This window comes from Mastigoproctus giganteus, chromosome 3 (assembly GCF_048544385.1).
Source record: "Mastigoproctus giganteus isolate SK-2022 chromosome 3, ASM4854438v1, whole genome shotgun sequence".
Lineage (NCBI taxonomy): Eukaryota > Metazoa > Arthropoda > Arachnida > Uropygi > Thelyphonidae > Mastigoproctus > Mastigoproctus giganteus.
Window position 1 is genome coordinate 199,492,297 of NC_143577.1, and position 22,437 is coordinate 199,514,733.

At 36.1% G+C, this 22,437-nt stretch overlaps 1 protein-coding gene across 1 annotated transcript in view; it reads right to left on the reverse strand.

The window, feature by feature from the left end:
• Positions 1 to 353: 353 nt before the first annotated feature.
• Positions 354 to 22,437, reverse strand: part of LOC150088567 (GTP cyclohydrolase 1 feedback regulatory protein-like) — a 51,955-nt gene continuing 29,871 nt past the window's right edge. Inside the window, exon 3 of the mRNA XM_090370235.1 lies at positions 354 to 489. Within this exon, the coding sequence (XP_090226361.1) occupies positions 354 to 489 (136 nt within the window). The remainder of the gene's footprint in view (positions 490 to 22,437) is intronic.

A 22,437-nucleotide genomic window follows, 5' to 3' on the forward strand; every position in this document is an offset into this window, starting at 1 on the left:
ATTTAGATGTGAAATTTAGATTTACATACAATTAGTGAATACTTTCTCATAAAAGATTTCTATATAAGTGGTTGGTCTTCTTTCAGGCAAAATTATGCATTTCAAATATGAAATCAACATTAGAAACTATAAAAAATATCATCACATTTGATCCCAGTCTACTGTAAAATAGACATTCTAAGCAAGCACAGATCGGCTGTAGAAAGGTTAAATATATGAAAAATAATATATTACATAATAAACTAATCATTAAAATTAAAATGCAGACTTTGCTCTATTAGATTTTAAAAATTCCTAAAAAAAAAGAGTGGAACATAAGAACCAAAAAATATATTCAATACTACATATACATTTTAAACTTCTGAATGTGATTTATACAATGTCCAGATGCATGTCTGACCAATGCCAGCCATGGCAACAACTCGATAACCTTGGGTTTCTAGCTTGTTTAGCACAATGCGAGGAGGATCATCAGTTCGATATTCTGGACTGCAAAAGAAGAAAACAATACACACACACATATGTATCCATTAAAAAATGTATCACCAACAACATTAATGCACTCAGAACCCACTTAGCAGTGCTTCATATATCATTAACCATAAATATTTCTAAAATCAAAAATTATAGATGTATTTAATTAAAATTAACCACTATGTGTTTCTTTTTAACAAGTTTAAGGTTAAATAAAACAAACATATATACCCTAGGTAGGTTTTGGAACAGAAGCCCACTGGCAGCCAAGTTAGTTTTTTCATGGTTTCAAAAAATAGTCAGTTCTGAATGTTAGTCATTTTGCATTGGATATCAGCAGTTATAAGATTTATGAAGAGACCCAAGTCAAATGTTATAAATCTGTACAATTAAACTGCCTTTTCACCTTTATCATTTGGCTAATTAGATTGCCATACAATCCCATGGCTAACAGTGAGAAGTTGCACCTGCTAAGGCCATTTTTCTCCACATTCAGTTTTTTTTATTTTTTTTTATTATTATTTCCAGATGTTTTATATCATTGTGACCTGCATTCCTTGAATTTTTGTGTTTTAGAAACTCAAATTCCCCTTACTTATAATGTCTAAATAGATGGTATCAGTGGTGGAATTTACATGTCATAACAAGTACAAATGAGCAAGAATCAGGCAGAAGTTGGACAAGCATTAACCTTAGCTCCATAACATTAGCTCCCTATTAAAACAATTTTGAAGAATGCACACATGATTAAAACTCCAAGCATACACTTATAACTGTAAAAGCAAAATGAATGCATAAATTAATACACTGTTTTATCCTTTGTTTTGTAATTCTTCATTGCTTATTGTTATTATACACACACTGACCAAACAAAAAATAGGAGCCTTTGTTTCATGCCAGAATATGGCAAAAATAGCATGAGTCCATTAACCTCTCTACCAAGTGTCAACAGTGTAGGCTTGGTGACAATGTAATGGTGTGAGGCATATTTTGTGGTACACATCAGACCCCCTTGGTACCAGTGGAGCAACATTTGGATGCCACAGATTATTTGGAAATTTTTTAAATCCTGGTGCATCCCTTCATGGTTGCAATATATCCATCTGCGAATAGGTTCTTCCAACAGTATAATGCCGTACATGTCACAAGACCAGAATTGTACAGAACTGGTTCCAGGACCCTGAGAGTGAATTCAGCCAGTATGGTGCTCCCAGTCATCAGATCTCAATCCAATTGAGCACATGTGGAATGAGGTGGAACAAGTTCTTTGGAGTAGAGATTTGCAACAATTTGGGAAGAAACTCAATCAACATGACCAGCATTCCTGTGGCATATTTTCAACACCTTGTTGAGTCCATTCCATGAAAATCTGGGCTGTTCTGGGGGCTAAAATGAGCGGGTGCATTTATCATGACATTTATAGAATCAACAATAAAGTAAACAGTACATCTGTATCCCAAAACATCATGATATATGACATTTCACATGCACATAATGAAGACCTATTAAAATTTTTGGAATTTCGTTGATGTAATAAAAAGTGATAAAAGTGTTTTTTACAATTTTTTTTACTAAGAAGCTCTTTTATTACTAAGTCAGTTTTCTGATTTAGTTGGTTTGAATATTATACTGTAGTCTGTTGTAGGTTTTTCTGTAGTAGGTTTTTTGTTGTAAGCATATCAGCGACTTGGATCATACTGCACTACAGTACTATAGTCAGTTTGTATAAGAATATGTTATGCCACATATAAAGTAATGTTTGTTGCAGAATTGATGGGAAAAAAAAAATCTAATTTGAGATGACAGTCTCTTGTGAATCATGGGATTAAGCAAAAATATGCATAATTTTAAAATATGAATGCACCATTGCAATCTGCTTCATACATGCTACAAAAGATGAAGAATTTCTGCTAACAACCTGAGTGATACTAAAACAATACAGGTATTCTTTGAGTTATGCAATTAATGCAGTCATGAAAATCATGTGAGCCAAAAATAAATAAACAAAAAATTGTATCTCAGTTTCTTTCACAGGTATCAGTTCTTATTAATGTTTTACAAGAATTTTTAGTTAGAATATAATTATAATAACATAAAGGATTATTTATTTTGTACATGCAAGTATAGACTTTAATCATGTCTTTAAATGAGATGTTTTCTTTACAGTGTTATATTCATCAAGAAATAAACTATTTACACACTTTGTACACTACAGTAAATATTTATTGTGTTGTACAAAGTATATGAATAGTTTTTATTAGTCAAGTACAGTACTTTGTATTAAAATCTCTGTTAATACTCCAGGACAATCAGTCATTTAACAAGAGTAAATACAATAATACCTGTTCATGAAAAAATAATTGTACTTAAAAAAGAATTGAATGAGATAAAATTGTAGTGTGTACTCTTCAGTGGCAAAATGCAGCTAATATCAAGGTCCTAAAAGTACAAGTAGGGTGACCAACTCTTGATCAGCCAATTTCAGGATATCGACCTTAAAAAATCGGGACACAACCAAAAAAAATCGTGATTTTTCCATTAGTACATCAGATTACAAAATACCTTGTAATATTAACGTATGTACATCTCCCTTCTTGGTTATTATACATATATAGGTATATCTTCACATTAATTTTTAAAAATTATATTTTATATTATTTATTTTATGTTATGTGATAAATCGGGACAAATAGTGTCCCGCCTAGGGTTCTTTCGGGACACCTCTATAGAGAGCTGAAAATCAGGGTGACCCACAAAATTCAGGATGGTTGGTCACCCTAAGTACAAGTCATATATATACAAAAACCTATAACTCTAGGAATGAATACATATTTAACAAGTGGTCCATTTGTGGATTCTTTGCTAACCAGAAAAGTTGTACTGTACATATATATATATATATGTCTGGAATTACAAACTGTATTGACTATTTACAATTTTTTTCTCCTTTTTATTGCAGTTGTGACTGATGGGACTGAATAAAAATAAGAGGTTGCAAATACATTTAGCACTGCCCCAGAATGGCCCTAATGGCCACTTAGTTACCAGGAAGCAGTAGTCACTTGGAAGGCTGCTTCTTAGTACCCATCCCTGCCAACAGGTGGTGAATAGTCTACTGAATTCATGCTAGGTATCTTTACCCTTACTGAGGTATGGGATGAGAGACACTACTGAAATAATTATTTTGGAAAGAGTTGAGGAGGAGGAATATCTGAAGGTAAATGAACAATCTGAACAAGGTCATTAGTAATTGAAAAGGTCTCAGCATCTTGACTAGCTAGGTCCATTTGACTAGAAAATGGAAGCCAGCTGGAGTTGTGAACATTAAAATCACCAAGGAAAATTGGACTGGAGAAAGTCAAGTTTCAAAGAAAGGAAGTCAAAGAATTTCAAGTGATTAGTGGAATTGGAGAACAATAGAGGTAACAAATGAATTTAACAGAATGGGGTAGAGAATTCTAAGCCAGAGAAGATCTAAAAGTGGATCTCAAATTACTAATTGCTGATAGGGAATATCAAAGCAGATTGAGACAACTGATAATTGGGATTCTGTTAGAAAAAAAAAAAAAAGTAAGTGGGGCTTGACAGGCTGCAAGTGGAAATGGACATCACTGAGATTGGAACTGAGACCACATATATTTGTGAAATGAATGAGAAAATGTTTGGGAGTTTGGGAGGTTTAGATCTTTTCACAGATTTGCAGTTTATTCTATTAGTTTTGACTATTCATGATGTATTCAGTAGTAAAAAAAATGGGGAGGACATGTATGAAATTTTTGGCTATGACATACACGTGGCAAGAATATACCCAGCTCCTTAACATAACATAACATGGCCTCAACAATACCCCCTGCCACATACACAATATTCCAACTCCCTTCAGCCACTATCTGGCAGAGTAGAGGCAACAAGATTATACAGGTAGGGGAAAAGACCTATAGGCAACCCTTATTGCAAGTAGATGCTCTGTGTATTTATACTAGTATTCCAGGGTGGCCATTCAGCAAGAGAAGTAAATACAATAATACGGTTTGGGCAAAATTAACAGTGGACTCCCCTATGAAATCAGAAGAATGAGAGAATAGAGTAAGGAATGGGGAAGTGGGTCATATCCTATCCCTTGCAGAGCTAGGGGTCTACAGTGGAAGTCAACAACAAAGGTCCTGTAACAGTCTCCTACCTAGGGTCAGTAATAGCAGAGTTCCCATGGTGGAGAGTGGAATATTGCTGAGATGTTGATTCCACTCTTGGAGCCAAGGTCAGCAAGATAAACATAGAAGATGTGCTCAGAGTTGGAGTGGAGAAGATGCATGGCAAATGTGATCCCATTGGGAAAGAAGGATTTCAGGAGTCACCAGAAGGTTTTGTTTTTACTGACTTCCTCATGATTGGAGGTAGGCAGCAATTCCATGTTGAAATGCAAGTGCAGCAGACAGTAATAGTGATGATAGTGGAGAGGCAGAAATAATGCATGCAGGTCTCTGAGTGGGTAGATAAGTAAAGAACACAGTTTTTAATGGAGTGGCAGCAGTGCAGCAATAGAAGGCTTACATTCAGTGAAAACAAATCTGTGTGCCACATGTTTATAGAAAGTGAGGTACAGTATGTCAAAATCCACTATTCGCTGCATCTTGAAGAAAAATCACTGGCATGCTTACGAACTAACTGGATCTAATTAGATTAGCCTCCCAAAGGAGCAATGTAGTAGCCATAATATGGTCTCTAGAAGGATTGAATAATTAGCTCATTATTTTTCCAAAACATAGTGACTGGTTAGATCAGTGGTTTTCAATCTTTTTTTAATAACAGCACTCCTAAGTAATTTATTTTATTTTGCGGCACCCCTACTCAATTTTCTGCCTGTTAGATCCGATTCTCTCCGTGTGTGTGTGTGTGTGTCTCTAGTATTAAAAAATATATATGTTATATGATAGTTATTACAATAATATAGTTAGAAAAATTACATTTCATAATACAAATTATATATATACAGTATATAATAATTTTATTCTTTATATAGAGGTACTAAGTAAACATAAATTAAAAAAATAATAATAAATAAGTTTAAGTAACTTAAACCCAAATTACGTGGCATCCCTGGAATGTTGTTGCAGCACCCCTGGGATGCTGTTGTTGAAAACCACTGGGTTAGATGTATCTTGATACGTTGCAAAATGAACTTTTCTAAAGCTTTCTCAATGAGCAGGGCAAATATTCAGAATAGTCATAGTGAGATGAGCAGGTACATCTTACTAAGTCCATTGAGATGATGCACCTTCTCATTACAATTTCGCAATCAGATAATAAACAAAGACTTAACCATAGACAGGAGAATTGGTTTCGGACATTAAAATAATCTGTTAAAATGTGCTGTTTCAGTGGCAGAGCATGTTTTAAAAAAAAAATTTTTTAATTTCTAAATCCGTGATAAGCTTCCTTCAACAAAACTTCTTGCCAAGCCACAGTAGATTCTTCTTCATCACCACAAATTTCAGGTTCCATTACATCTGCAATGAATTGCCTAACCTCCACAAAGAAGGTTAAGAAAGCGGAGGCAGATTACAAGAAATCTTTGGCAAAGGATACAAAAAAAAAAAACAGCAAAGACTTCTTTACTTATATGAACTCTAGAAGAAGGGGATGAATCAGGTTGATCCTCTTGGTATTGATGGTTTGACTGTTGATGATCCTGCTCACCTAGCTGACAAACTGAACAAGTATTTTGCATCTACATTCACATTCACATTGAGGAATTCGTTAAAGAAGTGAAGGACAGAAACTTATTAAACTCGGTGCTAAATGATTTTGTAATAACTAAGAGCAAGGTGGAGGAGAAATTGCTGAAGTTAAACATAAGAAAGGCACCTGGGGGGGATGGGATCTATCCAGTTATATTAAAGGAGGTGACAAAGAAAGTAAGCAAACCATAATTAAAAGAAAGTAAGTAAGCCATAATTATGAGAGCATCCTTGGACTTAGGGGAGATCCCTACAGATTGGAGATGCACAAATTTAACTTCTGTTCCAGGGAAAATAATGGAGTCACTGGTTAAAGAAGCATTGCAGGATCAACTAGACAAGATTTTGGTAATAATTCAGACACAGCATGGTTTGTTAAGGGGATGTCTTGTCTAACCAATTTGATTGGATACCACAATGTGGTCACAAAGGAACTGGATGCAAAAAACAATTTTGATATCATATACAGTGGATTCCGGTTATTTGGGCCACCGGTTAATCGGGGCAGCCGTTTATTTGGGACAAATCTTAAAAACTAGAACCCAATCGAGAAAATAGCCAGGGTTTACTTCGCTTAATTGGGACAAAATTCCGTTTAATCGGGGCAGGAGACCGCAGCACTGGAGATTACCCTATGATTGTCTCCGACCGTACCACGTAGTTCGGTCGGATTTCTGGAGGTCACAACCATAAAACAATTAGCAGTCACCTGTTTATTGGGCTTTTCTGTTAGTGAAATCTATCATAAACGGATAGTAAACTCGATTGTATTGTATTTGCGATAATTCCAACAGCTGAAATTCTGTGGGTTATTATGGTAAAATGTGTTTACACTTCCATGGGATCTTCAATCATAAAAAAAATAATTTTCAGAATCTTCTCTTCATTCCTATTTTTAAAGCTTTGTAACTCGTTACTCCGTTCTCACTTGCGCGTATTGTGTTACTTGCAATTTGTGTGTGCCGTGTTTTTTGTTATTGATTGCTTATCTTTTTACTGTTTTAAATTTTAACCCCCACCCACAAATGTCAGTGAACAGAAATGTCAACTAGTTTAGTTAGTATGTACATATTACAGTGCGTATTAATTATTCCTTTTTTTCACGTATATTCTTCCGAATTTCACGTATCATTTAATTTTATAATTGGCAAGGTAATAAAGGATAAATTTATTTTTAATATATCTTTACTTTTATAGCCTGTGGATAATATTCCTCCTATTTTTGCTAATTAGAATCGCTGTTTAATAGAATTAAAATTCAATTCACAAACGTGATCACAATGACCGGCGCTTACTACACATCGTATAGTGAACGGTACTTTACTATGGTGAGTTCGTCGTAACGTGATTTGATTGTACAGTGAACTAATTGTAAAAAAGGGGGGGGGGGTACATTGTATTTTTAACTATTAATGTGAAACTTCGGATAATTGGGGCAGCCGCTTAATCAGGCCAAAATGCACTAGTCCCGATGTGTCCCAAATAACCGGAATCGACTGTATTTCGATTTCAGGAAAGCTTTTGATACTGTTGTGCATGGAAGACTACTGTACAAATTGGAGCAGTGTGACATTAAGGGCAAGTTGCTACAATAGATAAAGGGATGGTTGAGAGGAAGAAGATAGACAGTGGTAATAGATGGGCACTGCTCTTTGTGGACTAATGTTATTATTAGTGGTGTACCCCCCCAGGGTTCAGTGCTGGACCCATTGTTAGTTTCAATATTTATTAATAATATTGATGAAGGTATATCAGGCTTAATGTCTACATTTGCAGATAATACAAAGGTTGGTAGGGTTGTTAATGACAGTATGCTACTGCAACAGGATCTAGAAAAGTTGGGCAGATGGGCTGAGACGTGGCAACTGAAGTTTAACTTTGACAAATGCAAAGTACTGCATATGGGTAGCAGTAACCCCAGAGAAACGTACCAACTGAGTGATATTACACTTGGGGTGGTAGAGAATGAAAAAGACCTTCGGGTAATTGTGCAGTCAGATATGAAGTTTTCTGAGCAGTGCAGAAAAGCTGCCAAAGAAGGTCATGGGATCTTGTCAATGATATACAGGAACTTTGCTAGTAGGGAAAAGGAGTTGATTATCGCTTTGTATAAGGCAATGATCAGGCCATGCTTTGAGTACTGAATACAGGTCTGGCGGCCTCATTTTAGGAAGGATGTAGAACTGCTGGAACGAGTACCGAAAAGGGTAACAAGATTGGTGAGGGGAACGAAGAGGTCCTCTTACCAAGAAAGGCCTGAGTTCAGCAAATTGCAGCATCTGGAGACTAGGCAGCTGTGAGGTGATCTGATTGAAGTGTATAAGGCCTTGAATGGTTTGAGCAGGCTCAATGCTGATGGGATTCTTCCTCTTGCTCAGATTATCCACCTGAGGATGCATAAATTCAAATTGAGGAAAGAGTTGTAGAATAAATGTGTGGAAATTTTCCTTTAGCCAGTGAGTGGTTGATTGCTTGAAGAAACTTCCATCTTTCGTTGTGGAAGTTGATAATTTAAATAAATTCTAGCAAGAACTGGACAATCTTTTAGAGTGGATGGATGAAATGGGGAGGCTTTTTTTTTTTTTTTTTTTTGGCTTATACTGTATAAGCTTGCTTTCTTGCATCATATGCCTCTTCATTTGTGCATATCCTAAAGCACATGTCCATCATGGGTGTATTCTTCAGAACATACTTCCCTCTAGGTTTAGATGGTGACACATATCCTCCCAATTTTGTTAACTATTTTTTTTTTTCACAGTTAATAAAAGAAGCAGCTTTATTCATTGTTTTATTCAAATCAACAAATCTAGCATGTTTAAAGTAGTTGGAGATCTTTTTTTTTTTTGTGGACCTCAATCCCTTATTCATCACATAAATACATTGCCTACAACACATCAATTTTGAATTGTTTTGCTTTTGAGACAGCACAATTTGGCTTACTAGAATTCTTTTACAGTTTTTTTTTTTTTTTTTTTTAGTACAGGATTACACCATGATCAAGTTGTTGAAGAATGGTTGTCATATTTGGTGGCATATACTGGCCATTCACTTGGCAATTTGGGGTTGCAGTTATCATGAACTGCAGAATTTTTCTGTTCTCCCCATTCATCTTTCAATCTTAGTCTTTGATCCATTGTTCTTAGATTTTTGATGATGTCCAAGCCTTTTGGTCTGCTCAAGACATAGCAAGTAATGTCTCAACTTTTTAAGCTCCTGGGCTTTCCCAATGATTAAGAGAGAAATCTTCTCTGTGCCAGACATGTTTGGCACTAGGAGAATGGTAATCATTTGTTTTGTCTTTCACTACCACTACATTTCACACCTTTAAATGTGTTTTATCCAGTGGCAACTTAAAAAAAAAAAGTCCAGTTTTATCAGCATTCAGGATTTTTCAAATCCAGATACTTCACCTTTCATGCTCTGAGAAAGAGCACAAAAGGTGAAGAAAGACTGAAAGTTTAGTGAAACCTGCTTCATCATACCTGATGCAGCAGATTTCCCTAAATCAGTGTTGGCCAACTTAATTTGTGATACAATCTATTTTTTTTTCTTCAAAATGTGTTGCGATCTACCATCTCAAGAATTTCATTGCACGTGGATAAAAAAGTTAATCAACACATTGAAAAATGTCATTTATAAATTTTAAAATTAAATAGAATTCAAAATTCTTATTTTAAATTCATACATATTTAAATTTTTAATTTATGTGAAGTTTGCACTTCATGCCATCTGCCATGCTTTCAAAATTGGGGATATACTACAATAAGACCAACCGTAAAGAATCTTCCATATGCAAGTCCATAAGAGTAGAGCGATTCTTTGTTTGTTTCAAATACGCAAAAGGCCGATTCACATAGATATGTGGAACCAAAACAGGAATTTAAAAGCTTACTGCATTTTTTTGACATTTGGGTACTTTTCTCGGCAAACATGTTCATCAGTTTTTTCTGATGAATCAGAAAAAATTGATGAATATGAATCATCGATTTTTTCTGAAATTTGTTTCGTATCTAAGTCAACATTAAATGGATAAGAAATATATTGAACAATGTCTGCAATTGTTTTTAAATCACTGAATCTGGTTTCAAAATCATCCACAACTTTCTCAATTTCAGAAACATATCTCTCACTATTAAATTCAAAAACAGGATATTTTTGCAAATGATCTTGCATATTTGAAAAATGGTCCAATTTTTTTTTCTTTGAGATCCTTAGATTGCCAAAAATTTATATTTATATTCAGAAATACTACTAATCATGTCACCCACATTTTTATTTTTTCCTTGTAATTCCAAATTCAGATCATTTAATTTACTGGTAAAATCACTAAACCACTCCGTATCTTGTAGCTGCTGATAATCATCTCCCCTTTGATCAACAAATTTTTTAATTTCATTCAGCAAATTTTGAAATATCTGTAGAAACTTACTCCGACTCAGCCACCTCACATCTGTGTGTAATATGAGGTTTGGTTTATTTTCATCAAGTTTCATTTTGAAAAGTCTCCTTTGAAGAGATTGTTCCTCTGATGGAATTCACAATTTTGAAAGCTATGTCCATAACACTTTTAGCATTTAATCTTTTGCTGGCCAACACTTGTTGGTAGATGATACAGTAGGAACTCAAAAAAAATCTGGGAGTTCATCATCCTTTTGGCACAATGCGATGAATCCGTTAAGATGCCCCATCATTGCTTTAGCTCCAACTGTTGTTATTGATACGAGCTTAAATAGTGGTAATTTAATTTTTTCAATAAAATTTTTGAATACATTAAAAATATCAAGATCTTTAGTTCCTTCTTTTAACGAAACCATACCTAGCAGTTCCTCTCTAGTGGCAGAATCACCAAAAACCATACAAACAAAAACGAGCAATTGAGCTGTATGACTGACATCTGTAGATTCATCCAGTTGTAAAGAAAAGGACACACAATTAGCAATATGAGCACGCAATTGTTCGCTCACAGTTTTACTCATTTTTTTCGATGCGTCGCATCACAGTATTTCGAGATAATTGCAGATCTTGAAGAGCACTTTTAATTTCATTTTTGTTCATAAAATTTTCAAAAAGAGAATCTGTTATTTCTAAAAATGCATCTTTGATGAATTGGCCATCAGAAAATGGTTTGCATTTTTTTTGCAAGAAGATGACTCACTTGAAATAATGCTACAGTTACTGTTTGGATTGTAAATTAGGTGTCATGAAAAAATTTTGTTGTGCGAATAATATGATTTTAAGTTCTTTTAATTTATTTTTTCTAAGGTCACTATTAGGCAGAAAATCCAATTGGTATTAACATGGAGTGCATTGATGTGCCTTTTTAAATTTCCTTTTTTGGGTATAGCCACGGAACCATTGCAAATCAAACAACATTTTTCTTTTTCCATTACAAAAAAGTATTCTCGTTCCCACTTTTGATGAAAATGATACGTTTTACTCTTTTTCGTAGTATTCATTTTAAATCTAATCAAATTAACGTATATGTACTGTCCAGTTATTAATATTAAGTAAGCTAAATAAGAATTCGACACGTACACATGCTCTCCATATAACTGCGTGAATTTTCACTAGACAAGCCTAGCAGCTGCGCAGCGATAACTGCAGACATGTGGTTCAACCGATTTTAATAAGCGTATGCAGGGGATGCTTAATAATAACAATTACATTTAGATTTTGCCTAATCTATTTATTATTATTATTATTACTATTAGCCATATGGTGCAGGGAAGCCTGAGGATTCTGCTGCACCATCCAAAAAAGAGAAAAAATTTCTTAATTATCCTGAAAGAGAGAAGTAGAAAGGAATCACCAAGAAAGAGAAGAACGATGATATCCAGCTCAGGACCCTGGGTGTGCCAAGCCCATACTCACCAGATGTGAGCCCCTCCGGATCTTTTATATACATATTTAAAATTTGTCGTGATCGACTGGTAGATCGCGATCGACTTGTTGTCTACCCCTTCCCTAAATGTTTATTATTTTGGGGGGGGAGGCATAACTGGTAATACTGGCTAGCCTTTGTTGTACTAGCAGTTGTTGGTTCACCTATTGTTCTATGTTAATTGTTAACATGAAATAAAGTTAAAAAATATATAAATGTAAATTTTGAAAAGATTAGAGGTTTAAAGTTATCGGGAAAAGAAAATAAAGAGTAGTGTAAAATAGGGAATTATTAAAGATTAAGTCAAGAAAAATTAGGAAAATAACCACAGCATTATCACAACTGAAAATTTATTTAAAATAGAACATAGGCTTAAAAATAGTGTTCAAGAATATATATACAGGGTGTTTCAGTTAAACGTTTCAGAACTTCTAAGAGGGGTAGGGTACATCCTGACAACTCGAAATAATATAGCAATGTGGGGTCGGAAATGCTTTCCTGAAGCGGTGTTGTACACAGAAACACCATAAAAAGAAAAGAGACCGTAAGTGAGAAATCGTTTTAATAATACATGAAAAGAAGCAAAAGGTACATGGATTAAAGTAAGTGTTCGAAGTTTCTTCAACCTCGTATTGCTTTCGCACAGTGGTACCTTGGAAAATGTGCTACAAATCCCCTTTTTCCTGCTGAAGTGTTGTTTTCCGATGAGGCATCCTTCACAAGGGAAGGAATTTTCAACACGCATAACGACCATATCTGGTCGGTCGAGAACCCGCATGCAATACGACGTCGTGCAGCACAGATTCGATTTTCGGTCAATGTATGGGCTGGTATTATGGGAGATCACCTCATCGGACCTTACTTGTTACCATGTCGTCTAACCGGACCTATCTACTTGATCTTTCTGCAGCATGTATTGCCACAACTTTTGAGAGATGAACAGATTTCTGCATCGACGCAACAGACAATGTGGTTCCAACACAATGGAGCCCCTGCCCATTATAGCGGAGATGTTCGTAACTACCTGGATGTCACATTTGGTCAACAGTGGATCGGACGTGGTGGTCCCGTGCGTTGGCCTGCTTGGTCACCCGACCTATCATGTCTTGATTTTTATTTCTGGGGTCATATGAAATCGCTAGTTTATGACACCCCTGTTGACAATGCTGAGGAGCTGGTTGCAAGAATCGCAGTAGCTGCCGAAGAAATTCGAAATTCGCCTGGAGTATTCCAGAATGTTCGGATGTCCATGCGTCGGAGATGTGAGGCGTGCATACAACACCGCTTCAGGAAAGCATTTCCGACCCCACATTGCTATATCATTTCGAGTTGTCAGGATGTACCCTACCCCTCTTAGAAGTTCTGAAACGTTTAACTGAAACACCCTGTATATGGCTGACCACCCAACGTTTTGCGGACTCCCTGGAACTAATCTACGAACTCCCAGGAGTCCCCAGACCCCAGTTTGGGAAATGCTGCTCTAGTGGATGTGTCAAAAAAAATTAAGGCAGTTAGATGTATTCACTGCCTCAGTATACAGAATTTGCCAATCAAATTTTTTTGTAAAAAATGGCAAAAAATTTATTCTAAATTCTGATATTATATTGAATAATAAGATCAAAATATTAGAAACAACAGATTTGTCATCTATAAAATAAATTTATTCCCTGACTGCCTTAAGGTCAAATTTAGGTTGAAAAATGAGAAAAAATAAAACAAAACCAAAAAAACTCTATGGAAAATAAATATGGCACGTTTTTTTTTTTTTTTTACTCCAAAATGGGGCATTAAAGAATTTCTTACAGACGTATGTACCTCTCCAATGAAAAATTTAATGATACATTGTGGGGTGAGGGAATAAAAATTTACAAAAACTATGTTTTTGGTTGATGTTTTTCACTAGCATGCTTGTTTGATGGTTAATGATGTAACATAAATGACAACTTTTGAAGTTATGAAGGACATTACAATGAAATCCAACACACCTTATACCAGTAAATTTCCAATTTACAACACAAATATCAATTTGAGAAAACTGAATAAAGTAATACATAAATAGATACAAAGGATTATTAATGCATCAAAAAAGCAACAACAGGTTTTATAAATAATTTTTTATGCTTTTTTTTTTATTATTCTGATTTGATTTTTCACAATAATTTGACTTTGGTGTTATACATCATCATCTTTTCAGGGATTTAGGTAAGATGGCCTGTTCTGGTCTCAGTCCATTTTTCTTCAGATGCCCTGGATTTTTTCTTCCAACTGGCTGATATTTCATAATCTTTGGTAATCTTGCTGGATGTGTCCTATCGAAATTATTAATCCATTTTCCTTTGTATTTGTAGATTCTATCTATACTGGATCAATACGTAATTCTTTGCGAATATCAGAACTTTTCTTCTTGTCCAATAATCTATAGCGACTGATTCGACGAATAAATTTAATTTCAGCACTTTGAATTCTTTTCTCATCTTTTGATTTAATTGTCCATGTTTCACTTCCATAGAGTAAAGTGAGTCTTTTTTTTTTTTTTTTTTTTTTATGTGAACCCCAAACACGAGAGGTATTAGAACCTATAGTACTTAGTACTGTGCTTGGGTTGGAGGTTGAGAAGATGAAAGAAGATATTTGTTGACATTGGACTTGAACTTCTGTAGATTGTGATTTTCAGGAAATACGTATGAAGGAAGGTTGTTCCAGAAAACAGCAGTTGAATGAATAAATGAGGAAGATGAAAAGTTGGTTCTGTGGGTTTAAAGTTGGACAGTAAATGGATGTTGGCTGGTGGCGGCACGTGTTCGGACTGTTTTGAAAGAGAGAGCGGGAATTATAGAGGCCAATTCAGAGGAACAGTGCCCATGGAAGTATCTGTAGAAGAGGCATTCAATAGAAACAGTGCGTCTATGAGAAAGTGAGTGGAGAGACTCTGTTAGAGATGAATCATTAATTAACCTAACTGCCCTCTTCTGAATGGAATCAAGAAGCCTGAGAGAGATTTTGGGGCACCACCCCAGATGTGGTAACAATATTCCATGGCAGGGCGGATTTGTGATTTATACAGAGTGAGCAGCTGTGTGAAAGAAAAGTAACACCGAGAGCGAAAGAGAAAACCAAGTTTTTTAGATGCAGAAAAAGCAATATTTGTAATGTGCTTGTGCCAAGAGAGATTAGAAGTCATTTTGCCTAGAAATCGGAGTGTCACTAAAGATAAGCATAGGAGCAGAAGAATCCTTTTTGCGAGATATAAGACAAGACTGAATTTTAGAAGGGGTGAAATCAACTAAGTTGTCTTTGCCCCACTGGAGAATTACCTGAAGATCAGCATTTAAGGAATTGGTAGCAGATTTTCGAGAAGTTGAAGCTGATTGAGCAGGACAAGGTTTCTCAAAATGGAAAGTGCAATGCAATGTGCTATCATCGGCAAAACTATGGATAGGATTTCCAGTCAATGGAAGGTCATTAATATACAAGAGGAAAAGAGTGGAGGAAAGAACTGAACCTTGGGGGACACCGGCATTAGTGGAGAAGTTAGAAGACAGAGAGCCATCTACCATTACCCTCAGTGAGCGATCAGAGAGAAAACTGGATAACCAATTACTAAAAACAGTTGGCAAACCATATAAGATGGAAGCTTGTTTAGAAAACCTTTATGCCAAACATGATCGAAAGCCTTTGAGATGTCAAGAGCAACTACTTGTGTTTCACCGAATCTTTCCATTGAATTAGTCCATAAAAGCCAGAATATCACCAGTGGATCGACACTGATGGAATCCATCCTGGCGATCGTTGATCAGACGGAAGGTTTCTAGGTAGTTTAACAGTTGCGGATTAATTGATTTCTCCATTACTTTAGAAAGAGTAGAAGTAATTGCAATGGGACGATAATTGGATGGGAGGGATTTGTCACCCTTTTTAGGAACTGGCTGGATATGAGCAAATTTCCAAGCAGAAGGAAAAACACCTTTGGAATAAGAAAGTGAAAAAAGGTGGCAAAGAATAGGAGTAAGTTCAGGAGCACAGGTTTTGAGAACAATTGGAGAAATACCATCGAGACCTGGAGCTTTCTTAGCATCAAGATTCATCAAAATCCTGATATCCTTTTGACGGAAGACCACAGGAGGCATTGAATGGAGCGTGTTGGGAATGGTGGGAGGTGTTTTACCAAGATCATTAATACATGAGCTGGAAGAAAAATGGGATGCTAGCAGGTTAGCTTTATCCTTGGCTGAAGTGACAACAGAACCATCTGGTTTGGAAGAAGGTGGGAGCAGAGATGGGCAAAAGTTGCGGCCAATAGCTTTGGCAAGAGACCAGAATGCTCAGCTACCATTAGGGCAAGAAGCAAGTTTTCTACTCTTAGCCTGTTCAAAACTCTAGTTTGGACTGATTAATAACTGCTTTACAATTGTTGCGAGCTTTGGTGTAGGCAGAAAATGAAACTGAAGAATTAGAAACAAGCCAATTACGATAAGCAACATTCTTCTCTTGAACAGCCTTAGCACATTTATTGGAAAACCAAGGTTTAGACAAAGGACGAGATTTTAAAGTGGAGTGTGGGATAAAGGATTCCATTCCTGCAACAATAATTTCACTGACACAATCTGAGCAAACATTGACATCAGAAGTTTTGAAACAGTAATCCGACCAAGGTAAAGAAGAAAAGAAGTCTTGCAGGTCATCCCATTTTGCATTCTTGTAATGCCAAACAACACGAGGTTGGGAATAGCCATGAGATAAAGGTTCCATTGGAGAAGAGACAATCACCAAGTTGTGATCTGAAATGCCTAAATGACCTCTCACTTCGACCGTGTACTTAGAAGGGTTGTTTGTGAGAAAAAGATCAAGCGTATTGGCTGTATGATTAGGATTGTCCGGTATTCTTGTAGGGAAATGAACAATCTGTGCTAGGTCATTAGTAATTGCAAAAGCCTCAGCATCTCGACCTGCTGTATCAGTGTGACTAGAAAACGGAAGCCAGCTGGAGTTGTGAACATTAAAATCACCAAGGAAAATTACCTCACTGTTAGGAAAGTTGGACTGGAGAAAGTCAAGTTGCAAAGAGAGGAAGTCAAAGAGCTCCACATGATTAATGGAGTTGGGAGAACAGTAGAGACAACAGATGAATTTGACACAATGAGGTAGAGAGATTTTAAGCCAGAGAAGATCAAAGAGAGGAGATTCCAAATTGCCAAGTCTCTGACAGGGAATATCATAACGGACATATGCACAAGTACCACCTTTGAGGCAAAAGGAATCATACAGCGAATAATTTGGGCATCTGAGATGAGCAGTAGTTGAATCAACCGATAACTGAGATTCTGTCAGAAAAAGTACATGGGGTTTGGCAGACTGCAAGTGGAAATGGACATCGTTGAGATTACAATTGAGACCACATATATTTGTGAAATGAATTAGGAAGTGCTTTGCTATCACCTTATAAGCTTTTATCCTTGTATGCTTTTGAACTTGATTTGGTTTTAGGATATTGTTAATTAAACCTGTAACTTTTAGAAAATTGGAAAGTTTTAATTCTATATCTTTTTCTTCAACATAACATCCAAGATAACATGAAAGATAACATCCAAGATACTTAAATGAATTTACTTGTTTCAGGATGGTATTTTATATAAAATATCATCCATATTACCATTTTGCTTCTGATTGGATAATCACCTCTAAATGCCATAACTTGGGTCTTTTCATTTGAAATTTCCATTCCAAATAACTAGCAATATTGTTTAAGGTAAAAATTGATCTTTGAAGTTCATCTTCATTCTGAACTATTATTATTTGATCGTCCATACAAATAAAGTATTCAATTTAGTTACTCGATCAATTTTAAAACCACAATTGATAGTATTCTTCCATTCTTTGACTACTGCATTTATATAAATATTGAACAACGATGTTCGTCAAGGATGCTCTATGTTAATAGAGCATCCTTGACGAACTCCTCGATTGATTGATTTCCGTTGAGTTATACCAAAGTTGGACTGTATTGCAATTCTGTTATTAGGATAGACATCCATTATAGCATTTAATAATTGATTAGAGATATATAATTGTTTTAAAATTTTCCATAATCTTCCTCTAGAGACCATATCGAAAGCTTTCCTGAAATCAATAAATGCGAAATGTGTTTCAATATTATATTCTGTTTTTCTCTATTAAACTTTTTAATGTAAAAGCTGGGTCAATACAGGATCTACCCTTTCTAAATCCATTTTGTTCTTCATATAAAGCTGGATCAATATATCTCTGTAATTTTGCTGACAATAATCGTGCATATAATTTATATCTGTTTAGAAGGCTTATTTCTCTGTAATTTGCACACAAGATTTGTCACCTTTTTTAAATATAAGGATGACAAGGGCATTTTTCCAGCTTGATGGACTTGTTTCTTGGTTCCAACTAAATTCATCTTTCAAGTGTCCTGAAAATTACAATCTACAGAAGTAAAGTCCAATGTCAACAAATATCTTCTTTCGTCTTCTCAACCTCCAACCCAAGCACAGTACTAAGTACTATAGGTTCTAATACCTCTCGTGTTTGGAGTTCACATAAAAAAAAAAAATGAAAAAAAAATTATAGAATCTTAACGGGCATCTATGGAAATTATTACCAGCATATTTTATTAATTCCATGTTTATATTGTCTTTACCTGGAGACTTCACAGATTTACTGTTATTTAAAGCATCTTTAAATTCTCATAAAGAAATATCTTCCCTATCCATATTTTCATTTGGTGATATATTATACAAGTTATCAATTCCTGTCCATAAATTTTGGAAGTATTACGTTCTTAGCGTTTTTTCACCAACCTTTCATGGAGTAAAATAAAATTAAAATAAAATAAAACAAAACAAATCTTGATAACTATATTTACAATAACCTGTATTTACAAAATTAATATACGTATTACAATATTAAAAGTATTAAAATGCAAGATTAAAATGCATTAAAATATACTAAGTTAAAAGCGATAAAATCCCGTAGCTTTCAAAGGCTCCAGCCTTCTTCTTCAGCAGTACTCTCTATTATTCAGTACACCTTTAAATATCAGCAGGGTAATGGTAGGCATCACATGTTTCCATTCTCACGTGTTCCGCTCTCTTGCATTGTGGAACCGGAAGTGGCTCGAACGGAAGTCGTACGGAACCATTCATCCTTTTTTAGGATAATAGTCTCTAAAAGGGGGTGAATCCGTACACCCCTATCCCTATTAATGTTGGTTGTAGAGCTGATCCGCAAACTCTCGAGCCACTTACGGTCCCAGAACCTATGCGCCCGATCGGTGATAGTGGCATCGTCTGGGGAGATCTGGTGCTGCTTCTCCCAAAAATGTTCGGCCACGGCGGACTTGTCATATTCCGCATTTCTTATTGCTTTTTTGTGTTCCCCCAGACGATCTTTGAGACGACGTTTTGTCTCCCCTACATAACATTCCCCACAATCCGGGCATCTAATATTATATACGACCCCACTAGTATCCTCTTTTTGAATGGGGTCCTTAACTTGAGACACAACTGTGCGCAGTCTTCGTCCCGGAAGCTGCACAGAGCGTGTCTGATATTTTCTTAATACTCTAGTTATATAATCCGTCAAGCCCGGATAATAGGGAATGTATGCAGTAGATACTGGTATAAAAGATTCATCTCTCCTCTGATTTTCATTAATAAATTTATCTATAATCCTCTGGGGGTAACCACATTTAGTAAGATCCGCCGTGACACGTTCATACTCTGCTTTCCTATCATCGGAGTTACTGCAATGTGATTTCGCTCTATTAATTAGCGTTCTTATCACACTGTTCCTATGATGGCTGGTCAGGGCTGAATTATAATGCGTATATTGCCCTTTACACATCGTTTTTCTAAAGACTTTTGTCTTTAACTGCTGGTCTTCCCTACAGACCAACACATCCAGGAACGGCAGAACTCCTCCATCTTCAACTTCCGATGTAAATTGTATGAATTGGGAGAAGCCATTTAAGATATTCAACACATGATCTTCACTCCCCTTCCGAACAAATGTAAACGTATCATCCACATACCTTTTCCAGGGGCGCATAGGGAGAACATTAGCATTAAATATTCTGGTCTCGAGCTCCTCCATAGCTAGATTTGCTATAATTGCGCTAATGGGGGAGCCCATAGCTGTACCATTAACCTGCTTATATATAATGTTATCAAAAACCATAGTGTTACTTGAGAGGCACAATTCTATACCCTTCCTAATATCTTCTGGATTAAGTTGCGTCCTAGTATTTAGGGTAGTATCCCTCTGTAAAACTATGTTTGCACACCACACTCCATGGTCAATAGGAATACAAGTGAATAACGATTTTACATCAAATGATATCATAATTTCATCCTCTTCTATACGCTGGCTCCTAATAAAGTGCACAAATTCTTTACTATCCTTGATACTATATTCAGACAGTCCTACTAGTGGAGACAATAGTTTGGCTAGGAAACCCGAAAGTGCATACGTCGGACTACCTATAAATGAGACTATGGGTCTGAGTGGCACGTCTACTTTGTGGATTTTGGGTAAGCCATAAAACCTTGGCATTTGGCTACCTGTAGCATGTAGTGTCCAATATTGTTCTTTAGAAATCTTATTAGATTTAAGCCAACTCTGCAACATTCCGTTCACTTGTCGCTCCAAACTAAGAAGTGGACTCTTCTGGATAACCTTATAGGTTGTCTGATCTTCTAATAAGCTCAACGCTTTATTCTTATATACTTCTTTATTAAGAATCACCGTTGCTTTGCCTTTATCCGCGGGTAAAATTATAATACTATCATCTTGTTTAAGGTTTCTTAGTGCTAGTTTTTGCTTCACATTAAGATTGGAAGGAGCACTCTTAGCTTGACTAAGGATGGCTGCTATTTTCACTCGAGCTTCATTAGCTATATCTACGGGAAGTTTATTTATGGCCCTTTCCACACCCATTGCAATTTCTGCAACGGGTATTCTGGGCGGTACCATGGCAAATTTTGGTCCTAGATTTAGGACCTCCAACTGCTCTTTAGTTAGTTGTTTATTACTCATATTAATTACAAAATCCTTAGTAATATTATCATTATTGCCTCTCACCTTACTTTGTTCTTTAAGTCTGTCAAACTTCCCTATTTGTCTCCGTCTATAGCTATCAGAAATATGCTTTACTTTAGCTGTCACTACACTAATCACACCTGATAGGTGCATCGGTGTCAATATATCCCTTATTCCTTCAAAGCACTGTCTTTTTTCTTTCCTAATATTATGTAAGTCCCTATGTAATTTTCCAATCCATATATTTAAGATCTTCTTATGATACCATCTGGCGACGTTAAATAATCGCTCATCCTCAAAAGGTAGCTTTGTTAGAAAGCCTCGCGGTATAAGTTTGTGTGTCTTACATCGGTGCGCAAACCTCAAATGTTGTTCCTGTTTAGCCTCCTTGACACTATGTCTCTGAAACTCCCTGATGCACTGCATAATTGGATGGCCGTAACATCGAAATAACTCCTCAAATAGGCCTCTGAGGTTGGGTATATTCATATTACGTTCTTAGCGTTTTTTCACCAACCTTTCATGGAGTAAAATAAAATTAAAATAAAACAAAACAAATCTAACAAAGCTACCTTTTGAGGATGAGCGATTATTTAACGTCGCCAGATGGTATCATAAGAAGATCTTAAATATATGGATTGGAAAATTACATAGGGACTTACATAATATTAGGAAAGAAAAAAGACAGTGCTTTGAAGGAATAAGGGATATATTGACACCGATGCACCTATCAGGTGTGATTAGTGTACAGACTGCGCACAGTTGTCTCAAGTTAAGGACCCCATTCAAAAAGAGGATACTAGTGGGGTCGTATATAATATTAGATGCCCGGATTGTGGGGAATGTTATGTAGGGGAGACAAAACGTCGTCTCAAAGATCGTCTGGGGGAACACAAAAAAGCAATAAGAAATGCGGAATATGACAAGTCCGCCGTGGCCGAACATTTTTGGGAGAAGCAGCACCAGATCTCCCCAGACGATGCCACTATCACCGATCGGGCGCATAGGTTCTGGGACCGTAAGTGGCTCGAGAATTTGCGGATCAGCTCTACAACCAACATTAATAGGGATAGGGGTGTACGGATTCACCCCCTTTTAGAGACTATTATCCTAAAAAAGGATGAATGGTTCCGTACGACTTCCGTTCGAGCCACTTCCGGTTCCACAATGCAAGAGAGCGGAACACGTGAGAATGGAAACATGTGATGCCTACCATTACCCTGCTGATATTTAAAGGTGTACTGAATAATAGAGAGTACTGCTGAAGAAGAAGGCTGGAGC